At 39.1% G+C, this 21340-nt stretch overlaps 2 protein-coding genes across 3 annotated transcripts in view; both read right to left on the bottom strand.

Moving 5' to 3' along the window:
- Window positions 1-6811, bottom strand: part of LOC118431934 — a 30682-nt gene extending 23871 nt beyond the window's left edge. The window contains exons 1-3 of the mRNA XM_035843379.1: window positions 6311-6811; window positions 5820-6068; window positions 280-312 (exon numbers count right to left, since the gene is read on the bottom strand). Of these exons, the coding sequence (XP_035699272.1) occupies window positions 280-312; window positions 5820-6005 (219 nt within the window). The 5' untranslated portion in view covers window positions 6006-6068; window positions 6311-6811. The remainder of the gene's footprint in view (window positions 1-279; window positions 313-5819; window positions 6069-6310) is intronic.
- A 3559-nt stretch (window positions 6812-10370) lies between these two features.
- Window positions 10371-21340, bottom strand: part of LOC118431809 (zinc finger FYVE domain-containing protein 9-like) — a 14702-nt gene continuing 3732 nt past the window's right edge. The window contains exons 3-16 of one of the 2 annotated variants that reach the window (XM_035843181.1): window positions 20948-21175; window positions 20310-20498; window positions 19670-19914; window positions 19132-19288; window positions 18601-18723; window positions 17985-18149; window positions 17320-17544; window positions 16875-16957; window positions 16409-16513; window positions 15653-15884; window positions 15014-15176; window positions 14598-14724; window positions 13967-14119; window positions 10371-13339 (exon numbers count right to left, since the gene is read on the bottom strand). In XM_035843181.1, the coding sequence (XP_035699074.1) occupies window positions 13178-13339; window positions 13967-14119; window positions 14598-14724; window positions 15014-15176; window positions 15653-15884; window positions 16409-16513; window positions 16875-16957; window positions 17320-17544; window positions 17985-18149; window positions 18601-18723; window positions 19132-19288; window positions 19670-19914; window positions 20310-20498; window positions 20948-21175 (2357 nt within the window). In that variant the 3' untranslated portion in view covers window positions 10371-13177. The remainder of the gene's footprint in view (window positions 13340-13966; window positions 14120-14597; window positions 14725-15013; window positions 15177-15652; window positions 15885-16408; window positions 16514-16874; window positions 16958-17319; window positions 17545-17984; window positions 18150-18600; window positions 18724-19131; window positions 19289-19669; window positions 19915-20309; window positions 20499-20947; window positions 21176-21340) is intronic. The other variant, XM_035843182.1, reaches the window with a different exon arrangement.

Raw genomic sequence — 21340 nt, 5'->3', positions numbered from 1 at the left:
ACCAAATGCTTGTATACAAAGTGCAGTGGTCATGCAAAGACAAGTATGGTGCATTCATAGAACAAAATGAGGCATAACAGAACTCAAAACCAAAGGCAAGACGAGTAGTAAAGATTTTCAAAAGGTAACACTCAACAGAAATCGTAGCACTCACGAGCACTTAGACGGCCATACATTGACATGATGAAGGATTCACACGACAGAAATTCTAATAACAATCCAAGCACGGAGAAGTGTTTTTATGTTGCCGTAGTTACAGAACCTTCCCATGATTCCTACCTTGGTCGTCAGGTTGGGGTCAGGCGACGGTGGCTGCAATAGTAGAAAAGAGGAGGGTTTATTCAGGATGTGTGTCGACCCTGTCTCCATCGTCTGTTTGTTCTACAAACAACAGGTGCGGCAGGTAAACACAGGATCAACCATTGACAACCAGTGTTTTCCACTTAATTGCCCACTAAAGATAATAGTTTTTAATCTTGAATATCATGAGAACAATCCTTAATTCTCAATGAATGATCCTTTATATCAGTATCTTTCAGATAATCCATTGAGACCATACTGTACTTTAGTAAGATTAGAATGCAGACATAGAGAACTCACTGATTGGCCCCCTATTACAACAGAACTTTGTCTTACAAAGACTGAGCTAATAGCAAAAATATTTGCTACCCTAAGAGCTAATGTTTCCATATCACATTCCTCCTGTGCAGTTAGCTCTGGGTATCCATTGGAGTGCAAAGAGGCAGAAAATGTCACAAATAAATGTCATGTTTCTTGGAGGCGACATACATCATTGTCAGAAGTTAAAAGCAGGTAATTTTGGAGGGAGGATTTGAATTAATCATTACAAGCACATGGCACTTTGGACATGACTGGCTGTCTGGAAGCTGGAATTCATTGCTTTTTGAAGGGGCGGTTGTTCAAAGGAATGAATGCAATGAATGTATTTATTCTGGCCAAACCAATTTGATTTTTGGTTCTTGCAACAGCAGCAATGAATTCCATTTAAATAATGAATCAGTTAAACTTTTAATGCAAAAAAAGGACAACTTTTGACTGTTGGTGCCAAAATCATTTGGGGATTGGAATTCGTAATCTTAAATTGTACATGACACTGTGATTTTTTTAATCTGATATTTATAATCAGAAGAATTGATGCAGCAAATTACAGAAACAAGAAACTAAATTGGCATGTCTCTATACATAATTTTACCACTGTGACAGCTAAAACTATTGCACAGTTGCTTGTCACTTAGAGTGAACTAATTGTGATAAATGGGGCAATTATTTGCCTTTTGCACAAATCATAAATAACTTATCAGACACTTCTATAATAATGGTTTACTTCTGAATACATGTAGCTGCCGCCTGGTCTAAAGAATTCTATTATTAATGTTTGGTCCACTTCTACACTTCTTTGTTGATCCAAAGTCCTGACTTTGAACTGCAAACACAGCTTCAAACTTTTAATGAAGCTTGCAGTGTTGCAAAGAATGCCTCTAATAGATTTGTATGTTCATGGATTTAGCTCCATGGGAGACTCGCCCCCCAAAACCTACTGAATAAATAAAATGGCATTTTGGCTAGGACACAGATCAAATACATTTGTACTGTAAGTCTTTCAATATTAACTGTGGTTTTATTTTCAAAGTGACCACTACAAAAATCATTGCACTGTAACCAAAAATCTCCAGATTTCCCAGAAAATCTGGAGATTTATCTATAAAATCTCCAGATTTTTCAATTTTCAACAGCGTGTGATGCGGAAGATTTTCACAACGTATCAAATTTGTAAGCATTAGCTGTAAAGGGTTAGAAGTGTTTGTCCAAAGTGCAACATTGATGTCCAAAAATCTAATAAAATATGGCCATCACAGATTTTCTGTCAGTAACCCAAATGCAAACTCTTAACACTGCAAAAGCTTCTTTTCTTCCCTACCACAAAATGTAACCCCCTCAAATCTAAGTGAATTTACAGTATGACGGCCACTATCCCCACAAGAATTGATTGTTGGCATGCTGTGGCAAATATGACCTGTGTGATCAAATATGTTCAGGCAAGAAGTCAACAATTCCAAAGCTGTTAAGGAGCATGGCATAGTGCTTAATTAGTTTAGCTAGGCAACCCTGCTGGCTGAAAACACTTCCATCTGATAAGGTCGCCGACCCCTGCGACATCAGAGCTGTTGCCGTAACAACAAACAGGTTTGCATGTGGCAACATCTGTTAATCGATTCCAAGTTTTATAGTAGAATAGTTATTCCTAAAGACATTGGGTAATGACGTCCACTTGTGAAGGTTATTAATTAGCTAAACCCATTAACTTAAAGTAAAAAGGTAATGATTAAAAGCAATGATAAGGTTTCAAAACTTAGGCATTAAAATTCAATTAATGGACCTAATTAGATACAATAGTTGCAAATTGTAAGGTTGATAAAAGTCCATCATTACAAGGTGACTAAAACTGCAGGAATTATTTCAGCAGAGCAAAGATTGCTTTCAAGATCTTTTATGATGTGAATCAGTATTGGGCAATAAAAGCAAACAATATGTGAGTTGTTATTGATGTTTACAGTGGTTAAGATTTATCTGAATTTCAAACTGTCAAAAAGTGAAGACCTCAGCATTTCTAGTGAGAAAGTAGACCAAGAGGTTACAGTAATTCAGTTTTTCATTTTCAGGCTTACAAATGCCTGTGTAGTTCAAAAAACAAAATGAACAAATGGTAGGCCTGCATTATTTGCCTACGTCAGTATTTCAAAACATGCTTGAATTTATAGGTGTTAAACGTTAACTGTCATGACCTGCTGACATTATGAAGAGAATGCCACTTCATTAACAAGCTACTTATTCTACAATTAGGTGACAGGACCTCAACACTTGTTAACACAATTCTATCATTCCTTAGTAACATTGTATACGCATATTATTCTTGACTGCATATCGTTAAGTCATTAATTAGAAACTGTTTCAGTCGCATTCACTGACAAGTCTGTCAAGCAATTAGCATATCCATGTAGTACCCTGTAGTTATCTATAATGAGATGGGTGAGGTGAAAAGCCTGAAAAGAAATGTACTTTTTAATACTGAAAATGATTGTGTCAGCTAATTCTAATCCACGGTTTATTACTTCTGATTAACATGAAAAGCAGCAGAAGTTTATATCCCTGCATTGTATAATTAGATATGACTAGTGCGTAAGATTATCCAAGAGTTGAAAATTACATTAAAGACTGTACCAGTCCTATCCCAAACAAGAACCTCTTGCCAAGGAGATTATCTTAGTATTGTTGTTAAGTAATAGAATAGCATAGGTTACATATATCTTATTGTACAATTGTTGTGCAATTAAGTTATGTAAAATGTACTTAATGGCTTAAGGATTATACCTGTTCTGTGATGTTATCATTTAAGCTATCAATAAAATCAGTACAACCGTTTCAGTGATTAGATACAGTCATCGTATACACTCAGAATTGCCCATCTTGGTACTTGCTAGTAGTTTGGAAGATGACACCTGTATATGCACCATTTATTCTGTTTTCCTAAGGTTACAGTGAATGGCCTAATGGTTGAGGAAACTAGCTAAAACACCTGGACCTATAGGATTTCCAGCGATCAATGAACACATCAAACTTTAGGATTTTTCTACTTTTGATTCTGTCAATGCCAAGTTTCACCTTAGAAGACCTTTCTTAATATAGATGGCACCAAGAAGGTTAAGACACGTATTTACTGGTTTATCATATGGCCTTGGTTCAACAATGCTTTATTTGTAACTTTAAAGGTCTGTGCTTTGTTCTGTCTTTGTATACTTAGCTACTTTACCACCTGCTATGTAATAATCCACCTAATCTGCAGTCACACCAGAAACACCTGCGGTGGATTTTCACACTAATCAACCACATGTTACACAATCATGTTCAACCTTGTTTTTACATGGGGTTAGGTTTCAATTGACAACAGGGGCACTTACAAATGCCTGTCCTCTCAATGGACAGGTCATGTTTTTGTATGAGCAAAGTGCCATTGTACACGACCTCACTCAAAGAGAATGTTAAAAAGGCCAGTATCGCATTTCAGTGGACGGTCCCTTTGTGTCCCAAATTAGAAGACTATGAGTTCTAGTACTTAATACATGTCAAAATTGCATAATTTCTGATAGCCCAAAAATTGTAAGTAACTTGCCCTACTGGTATGGAAGTTTAGCCAATCAGAATATGTATCAATTTGCTATCTCAGTCTCTGTTGCACCAGTCTCATAAAATACATTCTCCTAACATGAATATTGGTATACAAAGTGTGCTTTCTGTGGAATCATGATCTTCACTGACATTTTTGTGCCAAATATTAGTCTACATAAATTGAAAGATAAGTATATTCTTAACTTTATCTTCCTTTCTTGTTTTGCTTTTTTTCTGATTGAATAACCTATCTCCCACATTTTTGTAGTAGTGTAGTTTCTGGATACCCTCTTTTACTCAGAAGTTCAGTTAAAATGGCTGAAAAATATGGCAAAAAAGCTACTGGTAATGTTTGGCTTTGCTGTTACATGTTCTACTTTCTTTGGAGTTATTCCTGCATGAAAACAATGAAACAACCATAACACAGCATGGTGAACAACACAAAATTTGGCGCAATTCAGTCTTTAGTAGGTTTCTTTACTGAAATGCAAATTTGTTGAACATTTTGACAAGAATGCAGTCAGTACCAGACATGTTTGTGTGCTACAGGTCACAGAGGAACCAGTGGTGACATGTAACCATGGAGGAAGCAGGATATTGATTACATGTTTCCACCTGCCTCTTGAGCAGTGCTTAGAGCCAGCTGGGCTGTTCAATATGTGGTATAGGGGAGCTATGGCTTGCCGAGTCAACATCTTACAAACAAGATTGTTTGTTAGACCCTCTAACAGTTTAATTTCAATTGGGGAGTTCACAAAATGGAAAGGTGCTTTCCTTTTCTTTGAGAACTATGTGTGGGTATACAGTAAGCTATGATGAAATGTCACAGGTAGACTTAACAAATTGAATATCACAATCTATCGAGACATTTTGGGCTCCCTTGATAATTGTACCCAGTATCCTGACAGTTATTTTCACTCAAAAACTATCGTCCAATCAGGTCATGTTACTCAGCAGTGCAATTTTTATGTTTGATATTGTCGTCTTTATCAAAATTTCTTTCTAGTATCAAATCAAGCTCCAAGCTGCATTATACTAAAAAACTATATAACCAACACAAAACTCGGCCAAACCCCTTTACTTAATAATTGTTTTTGGACACTTACCAATACAAGTAAATAACTTGTAAATGACAATATGAATTCACATACAACAGTAAAGAGAAGTTTTGCTTTACAATAAAAGTGGCAACCCTATTGATAAGGTTAAGACAAGTTAGAATTCTGAGATCCTGATTTAGCCAACTAAGGAAAAAGAAGAACTGTTCCACTACTTTAAACTATGCTGTACCATTGAAGTTATGCATGAAATGTAGTAAATACACCTTCTATTTGGGTCAAACATATGACAAACAACTGATTATTGCCATAGTAGACCTAATTATTGCTATAATAGACCTAAATATTGCTATAATAGAACCTCCAATTTTTCACACTATACACATTTCAAAAACATTCTTTGGGACTATATGAAAGAATAACTTCTGTTAAAATAAATCTTGAGCTGCTCTTTTGTTAATAATTGATTGAATATTGATAAATATTTCATTTTGTGGAACAGCCCATGTGCTTAGCGTAACATTAAGTGATTAACAGGTGGTTTTTACCTGCTCTACCAGAAAGGCTAAATCTTACCGCGGGTTCTGCCGGCTTGTAGGCCGCTTGTCTCAGCCTCTCTGCGTCCCTGGCTAGTCTGTTCGGGTCTCCGATCCCACTCCCTACACAGAACTTCTCCTTGTGCTTCTGGAGTAGCGCTGGTGACTTGAAAGTCATCTTACAGTCGCTACACGTCAGTAGAGGGCTGGCTACCAGGGCAGCCATGGCTGGACACCCTCACCAGGCCGTACGATGTTTGAAGGAACCCTGGTAACCTCTAGTCTCGTGCTGTAAAATCACCGATGTTATTGTGTGATTGACGGAATCATTGAATGAGCTGTGTTTTTCTTGGCACCCTCCGGTCTTTTTACAACTTTGAACAACGTGCTGGGCTATGCATTTAGTTGTATTTTAGGCGCCGTGTTCAACAGAAATTATGCAGGATTTCCAAACAAATCGGGTTAGCTGTAAAAGGTTTAGGTCTGACAAATAAGCGTAAATTTGGAAATAAGAACACGTTTCCAGGTTACCCTTAAGAACCGGCCGCCAGGCTCCTTCTTGAGTTCGCCGTCACGGATAATCCTTAAGGAACGTCTTCGGCCTCCTCAAGTCCTAGAACTTAAAACGTGCTCGTATTTCCTGAGGGGCGAAACGGGAGACGAAAATTGGAGCGTGACGTTTTGCCCCCGGGCCGACTATGGTTCGCTAATCCCGGCCCTTGGCTGCTGAGTGTTTGCGTGAGACGTGCAACTCTGCAGGGTAACGGGCCTCCGGGGACTATCGCACTCGGATTGTCTCGCACCACAGAATAATCTAAACTATTAGCATCTGAAAGCGCGGTAGAGAAAGTGATTTTTGGACAGTTAAAACGAACTCTGATCACGCTACGTCATTGCCGGGACCAGTGTTTGAATATCACCATGACGGTAACCAGGGGCGGGCGTTGTCACGTCCTGCGTTCCCGTCCGCCCTTTGGTCCAACAAAGCAAATATTTTCATTGCTTGGCGCGTAGCGCGGGGAATGTGGACCGCAGGGGTTTGTTGTGATAAAGGGGGAAAGGTGAGAAAAAGAAAGCCGAAAACAGCAGGTACGATACGATGGGAAATGTCAAACTCCGTTTGCATGCAAGCGATACAATTAGAAGCTCACGGAGTAACTCGAAAACTTGGAATAACTGTTACAATGCATAGAAAGGAAATAAACGTTTATAATCGTTGATATAAGTCGAGACATTGAGCGTACGGTACAGACCCCCCAATATTAAAAGATGATGATTATATGATTATTTATTGTAAATAAATGATACCCGGGCTAGCAGCAGGAAAAGATCATTACCTTTGCCAGAATGACTATGGTTTATATTTTCGGTTCGGTTGTGGAAATCTAGTTCCGTTTATGATGTGTTTATCAATCTAAAATATTTAGTCAGACTTCCGTGTCTTTTAAAGTCGCACTTTGTTCTAAGTTACACATTAAAAAGACTCACGGTCCGTCATTCCAGTCTTCTAAGTTAATCTTACATTCCTTGTATACACGGGCGGCGTTAAACAGACATGAACGGATAGTAGGGCAGACCAGTGCTAATTCGCGATAATTTAATATAGTTTTTTTTCTTTTAAGGTTTGTTTACGTTTTTCTCTTCTTTCTTTTGTTGTTGTTTCTGTCGATCTCAACTTCCCTTTGATATGTCCCCGAGGAAACAGGTTTTTACTTCGATATCCTCCTGCATCGTGTCAAAGTTTCTTCCATTCTTAAAAGATATTCACTGACAGAAAGACAGACAGACAGACACGCACAACTATACAGATTGTACATTACAACACAAGTTTGAAAGGACTTGAAGTAAAATTGTGCAATATGATGTCAACGTTAAATGTGGAGTAAACTGAAGGAAAAAAACAGCTATTGAATTGGCTATTGATGTCTAAATCAACCTGCATTATGTAATATGTCGCGTGGAGTGTCTCCAAATGAAAATTATGTGGCAAGACAGAAAACAACACACATGTAACGTAATGCATGAGTAATTGACATTAGGTCACTGATATGTGAATTTTCACCTACAAGCAGATACGGGGAGCGTAACGTTACGTGATAACGTTAGATCGTAGCGATTTCCATGAAATTGCCAACTTTTTTTACATACTTTTGAAAACGCTGATATAGCCCTTACTAGTACCTGTGCAGAGATAAAACAATTTGGATGTATACATATTTGGCAACGTACTTAGCAGACTACGTACGGCTCCGCCCCCCTCCCCCTGAAGCTCAAAGTGTTTCAGGCTCCGTCAGAGCAAGGACTCAGAGACACCACCGTGCACCGTCGATATCGGTACCTGGTACGGCTCCAAACATCACCAGCTTTGTCCTGAAAAAGTAGCAGACTAGGTACATGTTGATGCAATATAGATACACCAGTCTACACGAGCTTGTCGTGCAGTATGCAGTATAGAGCTCGTCACAAATAAATCCAATCAAATTTCCCTGACATTTTCCTTCCCGTCGGACTCCGCGCGGGACAGTGCGTGTATGACGTTACGTCAGGTCAGGGCAAGAAGGATACAGGGGAGGGACCGTTAACTATTCGGGTGCGGTGATGAGCTACTCTCCAACCAGAGTCTAGGATCCGACTTGCGTGGACGTCATTTTAGGCATTTTATCGACTTTTGTTCTATTATTTCTCGGAAAAAAACTGACTAAGTAAACGCGTTGACAAAGAAATTAGGAAGTCCTAGAAGGGTAACATTTGCAAGCAATGCAAATACATATATTTATAGGCACACACGAAACCAAGTTTAAACTCTTCCCGTCCGCGCTTATCACTTTTTAATGAACCCCGGCTTCGAGAGGATCTAGCCAGTAAGCTGCCCTCCTGCGGGGTAGAGATTACTTCAGCCACTGCCCCTCCCCGTTGTTAATCGACCGTAAAATTAGAATGTAAACAAACAATTTGTCAGGACAGATGGGTTTCATTCCACCCTCCAAGCAGAAGTTCTGCTCTGGCTGTTGTTTTTTTCAAGCGTTTTAACCGGGATTTCTATTCTGTGCTGTTTTTTTGTTGTTGTCTGACAGCCAAACTTTGAAAACAGCACAAAATAGAAAACCTGATAAAAAAACGCCTAAAACGCGTCGAATACAGCCGGAGCCAAAACCCTACTTGGATAGTAATTACCTCCATGAAAAAAATGGAGGTATAGTTTTGAGTGTGTCTGTGTGTGTGTGTGTGTGTGTGTTTGTGTGTCCGCATATTTGTGGTCATCATAACTTGAGAACCTCTTGATGGACTACGATGACATTTGGTATGTAGGTAGGGGTTGGGAAGACGAAGGTCAAGGTCAATTTTGGGCCCCCTGGTGTGTGACCTTGGTACTGCAGCGCAACTTCCGGTTTTGCTATCTCGGTGTTCTGAAGATGCTATGGTCAAGGTTTTTAAGTATTAGATAGCTCTTGTGCTCAGGAAAAAATGACGTAACTTTGGGCCCCCTAGCGTCTAGTTTGGGGATAGCAGGGGCATTTTTGTCAAAAACTTCTGACGAGGATAACTCAAGAAGGGAACAACAGATTTTCATGATTTTTGGTATGTAGGTACCTTAGACAATGTTGTACAAGATTAAATACAAATTATGCAAAATAGGAGTACATTTGCATAATTAATTAGGATATTATATCATGGCAGTTTTTTCAATGTATCTCTTGTCCTGGATGTGATATGGTCTTGACATTTGGCTGGTAGATAGCTTGCAGTGTCATGACAAAGTGGGGCAGGTTTCAGCCCCCTAACATTTAATTTCGGAACAGCAGGGGCGTTTTTGTCAAGACATTCTAAAGAGGATAACTGCAGAATGGATTGATGGATTGGCAAAATATTAGGCATGCGGGTACCTTAGGCAAAGATGTTTATAATGATATACCTGTTATGCAAATGAGGACTTAATTTGCATAATTAATTAGGAAATTGTATAACTCCATTGTTTTCAATAACTGGACTTCAATAAATGTAACACATGTTAATTATGATAGGTGGAATATAAGCAGATACCAAATATGGTAATTAGGAACTTATTTGCATAATTTATGTAAAAATTTCAAAACTGCTTTATGATTAATAATGGGAATTTTATAATTGTGACATGTGTACGTTAGTCAATGATGAACAATACCATGCATAAATTATGTTAATGTGTTAGTCAATTGCATGAAATTTACAAAAGCTCTAAATTTTCATGGAGGTATGAGGTCGCCGAACTCTAGTTTCATTCGGATTCTTTTGACAAACCTTTATAACATGTGACATATGCCATGCTTGAATCTGTGGTTTTCATTTGCCGGTTTGAAACTCAAACTTCACTGACTGTGTTGTCGAGTATAGGACACTACTAACATATTTCGATAGGTGTCGCACGATTGGCAAGGACGTTAACGTTGACTATATACATGTATCTAGAACGTGGTTGGTTTCACTGTGCATGTCTTGATATATCATAGGGTTGATTGAACAGTTACATGATCCAACACTCAAATACATCAAATATAGACACAAAGTGCCATGGAACTACAAAGTCATGGACTCAAACAGTTCATGCAAACCATTTTTGACATTATTGGAGTAAAAATTTTATTTATTGTCTGTACATTTTCAGTAACGATGCCACTCTTGTAATAATTTCGATATGTCTAAAGATGACATCTTTGAAGCATATTCAAATCATACATCCAACTGTAGTTACAATACTGGTACATGGATATCCAATGCATTGCAGCTTCTGAAACATTAAGGTTGTTTTTTCCTTTAGCAAGCATACTCCCAGCTGAGAAAATCACACAAACATAAATTAAACATGACAAAATCCTGTTAAAACTTTGACATTATTTGTGAAGAAAGAAACTACATTAAAATACTCCAAAGAAAATGACAAATCACAGAGCTAATAAGGTCCAAGCGATGTTGCTAGTTCAATGATACTTTGGTAAATTTTACATCACTATGTATATATGATCATGTACTGCATTAATCTTACTTTTCTTACGTCCCACACTTTCTACATTCCATCACATCACCATGATCTTTTTCCCTAAACAAATATGAATCAACAAGAAACAATGTAGAAATTATATCAACCGATCATCACAATTTCAAAATCTTTAGTCTTGTGATAACAGCCTCCTCCTTCCAAAAAATGTAAATTACAAGTTTGGAATAAAGCTGGTAATAACTTTTTGCTGGCATTTTTCCTACTTTACAAGAAAGAATAGAAAAAATAACTGCCTTATTTTACCAGCAAGAGCAAATGTCTTAAGATATATGTATGCAAGAGATGACAAAATATAGCATCCTTTTCACTATAACAAAGATAAGAAAAAAACATAATGTGACAGCACTAGTGATGATAACATGTGCTTGTTGCTAGGTGTAAAATGTTGGTAGGCATAAATCTATGTGTGTAAGTCTATACTGAAAATTTAGACATATTACAATTATGTTTTGTACCAAACAATGTAATAAAGCACAATACTTCTTCTATATTGCAAACATGATAACTCAAACTCTGAAACATGCTAAATCTCCTTCAATCAACAGAAATTATGGAAAGACTATACTATGACCAATATACATCAGCATCCAGTTGTTAAATGCATGACATTGATCAATTTACAGACATTCCACTCTGACTCAATCAATATTATTAAAACATGTTTACTTACAAGTACACATAATGACAAACTAATGCAGCGAATATTGCCAGTCTGAGGCAAGGTGGGAACATAATACTGTTATACTGATACATGTGTACATGCAAATGCTCAATACCTTTTTGAGAGATGCAGATACACATGGTTAATGTAAGAAAATACACAAGAAGCCCTTGAAGAGGGAATAGCACTATAGATTTCAGTAGTTCTTTTTACAATAAAAGTATTCAAAGACCAGGTACAGCTGTGTGCATAGAAATATAGAGCCATTTAGTAAAAAAAAAATACAACCGTTTATGTATTGGAACTCAATTACAGGTGAAGGGATGGAAGGATATCTTTTGGAGCAAAACAGAGTGGAAAATTTCCAAAATTAATATATTTGATAATCATTCTACAAAATCCAAGCTTACATAATAGAGAGTTGTGCTATTACTGGTAATGGTTAACATCGGTGGTATTCATTGTACATTTATGTTGCATAGACAAGGAATGTGTAGCACTGGAAACTTTGCAGGGGGGAGGACAAAATATACGTTCGGTCGTTCATTCGGTGTTAAATGAACTGACCATGAATTATGGCACCGTATACACCTCAGGGCGGGTCATTAATCCTTCACTATTCATTGGTACCAACAACTTTCATTTCTTTTATTTCAAAAGGTAGAAATGATCTTCTCAAACACCATCTTAAATGGGTGATCGAAAAACAGAAAACAACTAAATTAGAAGACATCATTGGCGTGTTGGACAGTGCAGAACAAATGTGCTTCAATTCAATCTGCATGTCTACTACTTTCTACTCATAATTACATTTTCTGTATCAACATCACATATGGTAGCATCACATCTTTAATCTTAGCACTCAACATAAGTATGATACCATAATTTGCTCTTTAATGTTGGCTTGCTATGACTACTATCACCATGTCATCTAGTATATTATACAAATAGCTTACAATGCATGCACACATGCGCAAGTTGTTTTCTAGCTTTGCTGTAGTTTTCACTGACAAAGACAGTCAAATGGCCCTTTCACTAGCAAGTCCTGCCTGATCGATGGAAAAACTTTCTTTCATCATTTTATACCTCAAATACATGTACGTTGAAGTATCCGTCAACAGCAAAATTAACAACTAAATCACAAATAGCCCCCACTATATTGCCCATCATGCGCTGAAAGACCTTATATATATACTGTTCATATTACACAACATACTAACATTTACTTTCGTTGAAGTAAGAATCAAACCAAGTAATAGTTTGTACATGGTACAAGACTCTAAGGTCTAATGCTATGTACATCTGTCATTTTAGGGGAGAAATAAAATTTACTCAGACTACTGAGGGGAAAGTACTGTCACCATTCCCTATATCTTTTGCGAAGTCAACACTCCTTTTGTCAAAGTTTGGACGATATTCAGCAATACCTCTTTCCTACTTTACATTCAACTACTAGAAATCTTATATTTGACAAGTTACAATGATAGGAAATTCAAGAACATCAAGTTTTACATTATTCAGAGTACATCCTTCTCATCACCACAAATTTGTTATTGACATGTTTATATATATATTATATAACATAATTTACATCTTACCTCAACTTCATTCTGACTTTATGTAGATAAAGATGGTGGGATAATGTATTTATAACACTGATGCTATATTTGGAGATTCCTTGTAAGTTTAAGTATATACAAGATCAGTCCACATTGTGGAGGATATGGAAGATGAGCTCCAGTCTGATGGGTGTGTCCTGATTGGACGCTGCTGCGTTGTGGATGACGGGGATGAGTTCATTGTCAAGGTCGGTCATGTACAGGGGTGGCAGAAACTGACACTTGGAACCTGCTACGTACCCAACCTGAAAATGGGACATCAAAACACAATGGTCAAGGTCTATGGTGATACATGGTGGTACATGGTGATGCATGGTGGTACATCTATTGAATTACCTGATACAGTATTTCTTGGCAATGCCTCTGGGGCAGAGCCTTTTCCATCTATTTGTAATGATGATCCTACAACTGGAATTGCTATATAGGACAGGAATTGCCCTATCAGGAGGGTAATACTTAGAACATGCCATCAATGATGGGAAACTATGCATTGCATACCTATAGGTTAAGTAAAGTCAAAGTCAAAGTGAAAATATAAGAATAAGGAAAAGAAAAGTATTGAGAAACTAGAGAAAGAGTGAGAGTGTTACATGATGCTAACTAATCTACAAAGGACTAATGTGACATGTATACAGACTTATATCATGGCCACAGTGTAGTTAACCTTTAGCCTACTGAAGCCACTGTTCAAATAACAAATCTCTAATGGTTAGGAGGTAAGGCAGCAGTTGCAAGGTTAAGGTACAGTATGGGAACATGAAACAATTTAAACCTTTTGTACAGGGAACTCCTGGAAAGCAGTGTGCTAAGCAATGAGTACTTTTAACCCTGTATAAAGAAAACAGAAATATATAACATTTCACCCATCTGACCTCGTCCCTGTCTATGTTGACCCTCAGTCCCAGCTTGTTCATCCCAGCCTCCCTCAAAGAGTCCAGGTGCTGCACCAGCGCCACGCAGGTTGCCGTGGCGATGGACTCCGCCAGCCTGCTGAGTTCCATGGGCTCACACTGGGGCATAGAGTCCTGGGGAGGGGTTGGAAATAATGTTAGCTACGTCAATGAAGGTTAGACATCCAGGTAATAAGATACGCCAACAATATGATTTGGGAGACGGTCATGATTTTGGAAACAATTGACTGTTTCCAAAATGATATCCAGTTGATTGAGTAACTGCTTTTTGGCGTATGTTAGCTATTTCGTCTTTCAGTTGTGTAATCATCTCTTTCTATATTGCCTAAAGAGTGAACATTGCAGGGATCAATATTCAAATCTATGCAAAGCTAGTTTAATAGTTGAATAATAATGGGAGTGTGCTGATCTACAGTCAGAAAAATCTTTAAAAGCTGATTCTTTAGTGGACATTTCTCCATAACAAAGCAATACGCAGCATAAGCAATGGTCCATGTACAGAACGTTATGCATATTTGCTGCTTTGTAAAAAAAAAAGTGATATGTTGCAAAAGGTAATTTAGCCGTATGCATCATTTTCATTTCTATCTACCTCAGTTTGCAGGAAGAAGACTTCGGTCCAGCGAATGGTCCTCTGTTCCCCAGCAAAGTCCATGCCACTGTGCACATGGATATTGGTCAAGCCCTCCATGGACTGGCCATCAATTGGACTAGTGACACTACAAAACAAAATCAGTATATCAGATTTTGAATGAATAGACATGTAGTTTACTGTTACAGTAGTAGTTGGTTTAAAGTTGATGAACAGAAACTGGAAGTGTAGAAAAACAAAAGCACCAAATAAATGACTATCACCTCTGTGACAATGGTGGGTGTCTGAAGATATGTAAAATTGCAGGATGCTGGCACAAGTGGTGTAATATCATACTTGGAGAATTGGAAGCATCATTTGGCTCTTTAAGATTTTAAACTACCATAGAAAAAGCAAGGTTTCATAGTATAACATACCCAATGTTCATTTTGCGGTCGTCCTCTACCCAGCGGACCTCCACCGTCTCGTCGGGTTCCTCGGAGGCCGTGCTCCCACAGCCAATGGTGTAGTCCTTCATGTTCCGCAGCGCCTGGCGAAGCTCCGACATCGTCTCAGGCAGGATCTGTACCATCACTCCATCTGTAGGGCACAACAAGGAAAACTATAGTGAGAAAGGAATATGCATAGTGTGGTTTATTTAGTTCATAGTTAAGTGTTTAATAATTCTGTCCCTGGGTCAAAAGGCTCGAAGGTGGAATGCCAACTAATGTTGCTCATCTGACATGCATGCTACTGGAAAGGGCTGCAGTCCTTAGGACAGGATAGGGGTGGGTACTGGTACATAATCCTTTGTAGCAAATGGACCGTTGTTTGGAGTATCGCCCATTCACAATCTCTCACATACAATCATGTCCAGGTTTAGGTCCGGATCTGGACCTGGTCCTTTGGACCTGGACCGTACCTGGACCTGAATTTTTTGTACCGGTACCCACCCCTAGGACAGGATATTGAGCCCTGGTCGACTGTTCACTGTATTTGTCATAAAAATTTCATGATGGCCAAACTCTTAACATTCTGAATGTAATCTTTCAAAATCCATTCAGTGTCAATCTTACCCTCCACAATGCTAGACTTTCCCCTGAGCCCAGCCGTTGTCTTCAGCGACCCATTAAACACGATAAAGCTGGCTCCGGTGACCTTCCGTTGGCGGTTCTGGATACTGATAGCCTGGGTCTGGTACGCTCCCTCGTCATTCTGTATACACACTAGATGGGAGTCCGCCTCCTCGCTGAAGTTAGAGCCCCAGGAGAGTACGTGCTCATTACAGTTGTTCAGCACTTTCATCATCTGGAAAAAGAGATAGAAAATAATTGTGTAATAGACTGGCAGAGGCCAAAGTCATAGTTAAGGAGGCTGTATGGATCAGAAAATCTGCTCAAGTCATGAATCATGAGGAGTAGAACCTGTCACAAATGTATTATGAAAGGTAGAAGGACTCCCAAAACATTGAAGGCAAGGAACTTAGATGGTCATAAAACTTGTAGTTTGATACTTATGTTCACATTTGAGCATAGAAAAAAAGAAGCCAAAGGTTCACTTTTACAACCTGTCTGGTTAAAATAATGGATCTACAAGCAAAGAAAGCAGTGCTGGGCTGTCTCTAGCTCTCAATGCTTGGGGTCTCATCTCATATATTTTGTGTCATAAAGTTAAGATTTTTTTGATGGATTAAGAGAAATTTTTTCTGTCTCAACAAGCAAATTTCCAACCTGAGATGGAAGGATGGATCTGGGAGACAGCCCTGGGCTAACGATACAAGGAAGAAATGTTACTGCTTCGCTTGAGTGGTTACAGTGGAGTAAGGCACTTACATCATCATATCTGTTGCTGGGTATCCTGACCAGAGTTCTCTTGTCTTCCAGCAGTATGACCACTCCTCTCACCTGCCCCAACATGTACTGGTAGTTACGGAAATCCTGCAAATGAAAAAAGGGGTACAACTTCAAGGGACTGTACTTACTTTTTTGTGTACATGTAAGAATAAATGATTCTGTTTAATTGAAGTACAAAATGTCAACATTTCCTTGATAGATACTGCATATAACAGACCAATGATATCTTTATCATATTGATATACAAATGTACATCAAATTCCTAATGCATTTCTTATAATATTATACTGTGGCTAAGGCTACAGCAAGAATAGGGAGTCAGATTCTACCTTGATTTCTATAACATGATCAGTGCCTATTAAAAGTCACCATTAAGACAATGGATTGGCAAGGTTGCAAGTAAAAAATGGTACTGCTTGATTAAAAGTGTAAACTAGTAACTCACAGCCAGTAGGTTCATGATGGTGTGTCCTATCTCACAGTACACCGGCTTGCGAAACCGCACGCTGAACAGTGGACAGGGGTAGTCTGTGGGCAGAAAAGAAACATTTGCATTAGACAAACTTGGACAAAGAAATCAATGAATCTTTCTGTGTCTTTGCATAGGTAAATCCTATTTCTGCAAAATGATCTTTTTACATAATTTTGGATGCTATTTCATTCCCACCACCAGGTGTAGTCATCTCCCTTTTCATTAACAAAGACTGGAGTTCAACAGTCGAAAATTTGGGTAAGTCCAATTTTTGTGTTGGAAGTTATACAAAGTTTATACAGAGCTACAGGTGAAGCAGACTATGATAAATCCCTTGCCAGGTTATACTATCCTGGCCAGGGATGTTTTCTGAACTAACACAACTTTACAAACATAATACAAAGGGCCTCTAACTCACATCTGAACTCAGCCCCCAGCCTAAGCATGAGGCGTATGGGGAAGACCTTTGCCCAGGGTGTCTCCCACTTCTGCAGCAGTACCCCCACCACGTAGGGGGGGTCGGGCAGGATGAGGCGCTGGGTGCACTGGAAGGTGGGCTGGATGTACAGGAAACCTCCATGCTCACGGCTGCCCAAGAACGGCTGGTTGAAGATGGTATGACCAAGGTCTCCCACTGTGTTACCTGTAGACATAGGAGGAATATACCTCAGTTACAGGAAATTCACTTTTATCCGAAGACACAAACTAAAGGAAACTGCAGGACTTTCCAAGAAAATGATGAAACTTTAACAACTTTTAAACATACAATGCACAGGAATATATCTGTGAATTTGATGTATGCAAGAAAGTAAGTACACAGAATAATCCTAGAATGCTCTCATGTTCTACATCTCTTAAATATAATTTTTTTTCTTATTGCTTAAGAGATGTTTACAAGGTTTTGTCCAGGATCCATCATTCCGTCATCTCTTGGAATCCTGTTGCCAATGACATACAAAGATAATGACCATTTCGACAGTGAGAAAAACTGAAATTACGTCAGGCTGCATAAGAATGGGTTTTCCAAACGATTGCTGGGTAGAACCCAGATGTTTGCCTCTGAATGATCTTCTCCAATCCCACCTTTGCCTGCCTCCTCATACACCATTTGCAGGTGGGCAAAGATGTCCCTGGGGATGACATCATCGTCAGGCATGGCCTCCAGCAGGATGACCACCTCATCCTGGCTGACCGTGTGCATCCCTCGTGTGGAGAAACACCAGCACAGCCTGTTCACACAGCATGACACTGGGGAAACAATATGTAAAGGACACATGAAAAAGGATCACAAGCGTTATGAAAATCTATTTACTATGTATCTATTCTGTTTTTGATTTTCTGGCAGATATTAACAAACCTGCATGTACAAAAGACCACCTCTACATAAGGACCACCTGGCCAATGTGGACCACCTGTCCATACAGCCTGGAATTCATTGGTCTCCTGAGTGATCTTCTTGGGTAGTTTTCACTGTGTTGAGCTGATTATACTTTGTCGAGTTACATATACCTCTTTTGGTGAGGCATTTATATTAATAGTAGTACTAGTAAAGTAGGCCTCAGACAAACACACAAAATCTAGGTAGAAATCCAAATCATGTCAAGTTCTGTTGTATTACTGTACTTGGTGTCTGGGCCTGGGCATATAAAGGTAAAGGCTTTACTAAGGATAGATCTTGGGGAAAAAGTGCTTTACTCACAGTTGATGACCTTGACCAGCACCACCAGGTTGGGGTTTGCCAGGAACATGACAGGGTCCGTCTCCTCCCTCTTTATCTCTGACAGGGTTCTGTCTGGGTCTGGCTCCGAGTCAACCTCGTAGTCTGGAGCAGAACAAGGCAGATTTTCAAAGTATTTCCAAAGATCTAGTAACTGTTTAACTGACTATAACTGTTTAAAATTTGTTGAAAGTAGCAAGAGAATGCATAACATGTGACTTATGAAAAAGAAAACAGTATCTAGATTTGCATTGTTAAACAATGCAAAAAGTACCCCAGCAATGAATCAAATAATTTCCACCTCAGTATATCTAACTATAAATTCGTTTTCTAGTAGCATTCTAAATTTTACAAAAAAAAACATGCCTGAAAATGTCATGTATATTAGAACATTTTCTGTTGATGCACTACAGTATGTAAACACAATTTATTATGAAACACATAAAATGAATCTACCAAAGCATTTTTTCTACTTTTCGAATACATGGCAAGAGGGGATGTAGCAGTACTAACCTCCTTTGTCTCCTATGGACAAAATGACTGGAGGCAGCCTGTCTTCCTCCTCAGGAATCAGACTCTTTGTCCTTGACGACTGACGTGACCTTGGCGGTGACCTTTGACTCCCTGTTTTCCTTGGACTTCCTCCTTGGCGGGGACTTCCCGATTGCCTCTGTAGAAAACATTCAAAGTAACGGTGAGAACAAAATCCAGCTGTACCTTAAGTTTACGAAGAGGTAAAAATAGACAACTGATACCTTAAAAAGGTCCTTTTGCCTGAAAAGCTCTGTATGGTTAAATTTGATGTCAAACCACATTACAAATACAGATAAAACAGTATCTCCTTTTGCACCTAAGAATCAAAGCAAGAAAAGGCAGAAAAAATTCATCTAAATGCAGTTGATATTTTCTTTCATGATATTTATAGTGATTTCTCCCAGAAGCGTTTCTGACAATAAAAGCAAACCTTCCCTATTTTGGAATAGCTTTGAAAGAGGATATAAAAAAAGGGCATAAATGTGACTATCGTTGTGAGCTGTTTGAAAATTCTTACCTCTGAGTGTTGCCCCCTGTTCTTGGATGGACTGAGTCTACCCCTGGTCTCAGATGTTTTACTGGGGGACCCCTTATGTTGAGGAGATGTGTTTGGTGCAGCCCTGGGTCTCACTGCTGCAGCCCCCTGGGGGGTGGTGATAGGGTGGGAGGGGGTGGAGGGGGTAGAGGAGTCGGAGGTCCCATCCCCACCGGGGATGCTTCCGTCAGAAAATCTCACGTGCCGTCCCTCTCTCTGGGCAACACCTGTATGAGGATTTCACAGCAAAGCAAAATATTAAAGATTAAAGAAGAAAAAGGCACACGTTTGTACACATGGGAATGCATCTGGTTAGTGGGTTCTTGTTTTAAAAGAAATGGAGAGGATAAAACTTGTCATACATATACTATTTTAGGAAATATTATTAGCTATCCTTTTAAGTTTGCTGGGACTTATTTTTGTAGGAAGAGGACTTGTTTGTGGTTGACCACAGGTTTGCCATCAAGCTTGCATTTATAAGCAAGCATGTCTCATGCTCACAAGACAGGGAACAACAGACGATACATCGGATAGCGAGCGAAGAGTGCTTTAACTTCGTGATTGAGTTCCTATCATGAAAATCAGCACAGAAGTTTCAAGATTTACAGCAGTTTCTACACACCCAAAGCACCTTGGGGCCTTCCACCTACAGGGACCAGCACACTAGGGGGTGGCCTCTGCAGTGCTTCCTGTGCCTGCTGCATAGGTGGCAGAGTGGAGCAGTACTCCATGGGGTTGTTAGGGTTGGGGGAAGCCTGACCTGAAGATGGGGTGACCTGGCTGATGCCTGCAATCTGACCTCTGGCCTGGGCTGGGGATAACATGAAGCATTTTAAGAACATCACAATTTTTATATTCCAATACCGGTAACAGCACATGCTATTATGTGATATATATAATGCAAAATGTAAAAATCCTCCTGAGTTGCAAACAGCAGTTGAGAGAGCACAAGAACTTCTATGTAATGCATTATGTAGAATGCATTATATTTTCATTTCTTTAAGGATCTCAAACAGGAAAATGTCTTTGTATGCTTTAAAGGTATTGAACAGCACTTGCCTGGAATCAATAATAATAATAATCTTTTATTACATGTTTATGCCAGTAAGCTAAATACACAAATGACCACAAGTGGTCTAATGGGTGAATAGGAAAAAAACGTGTACACAAAATGGCTAAATCATTATTTGATGAACATCTGTAGACAATGAATATAAATGCTCATGGTTTATATGGCATGTCCAATGTATATCTTGGTACCTCTCTGTAGAATGTTGTAGCAAGTTGAGCAGACACGGGCTGACTTGTTGTCCATGTACGCCAGCCGTGCCTTCTGACTACAGCAGGCCGAACACAGCACCTTCCCGCACGCCCTGCAGTGGTGTCGCCGCTTGGTGAACGTGAACTTGGACTCGCACTTCATGCAGTTTGGGGCGTCCTCGTCGGGGACCCACACGGGGGCCTCCCAGCCGATATCTGACGGCAGAACTGTAGAAGGGAGAAATTAAAGCATGATAAGAAAAAAACAGCAAACCTTTTTGAAGTCTTATGATCGTCTGATGATCTGTATATGGCACAAAAAAGAACTGTTGCAGTTAGATGGAAAAATCAGTGGACCGGGCGCTGTGATGATTGGGTATTTTATGAGGATCG

The sequence above is a fragment of the Branchiostoma floridae genome, chromosome 15, assembly GCF_000003815.2.
Source record: "Branchiostoma floridae strain S238N-H82 chromosome 15, Bfl_VNyyK, whole genome shotgun sequence".
Lineage (NCBI taxonomy): Eukaryota > Metazoa > Chordata > Leptocardii > Amphioxiformes > Branchiostomatidae > Branchiostoma > Branchiostoma floridae.
The sequence above is the reverse complement of the archived record's forward strand: the minus strand, read 5'-3'. Positions and strand labels throughout refer to the sequence as shown.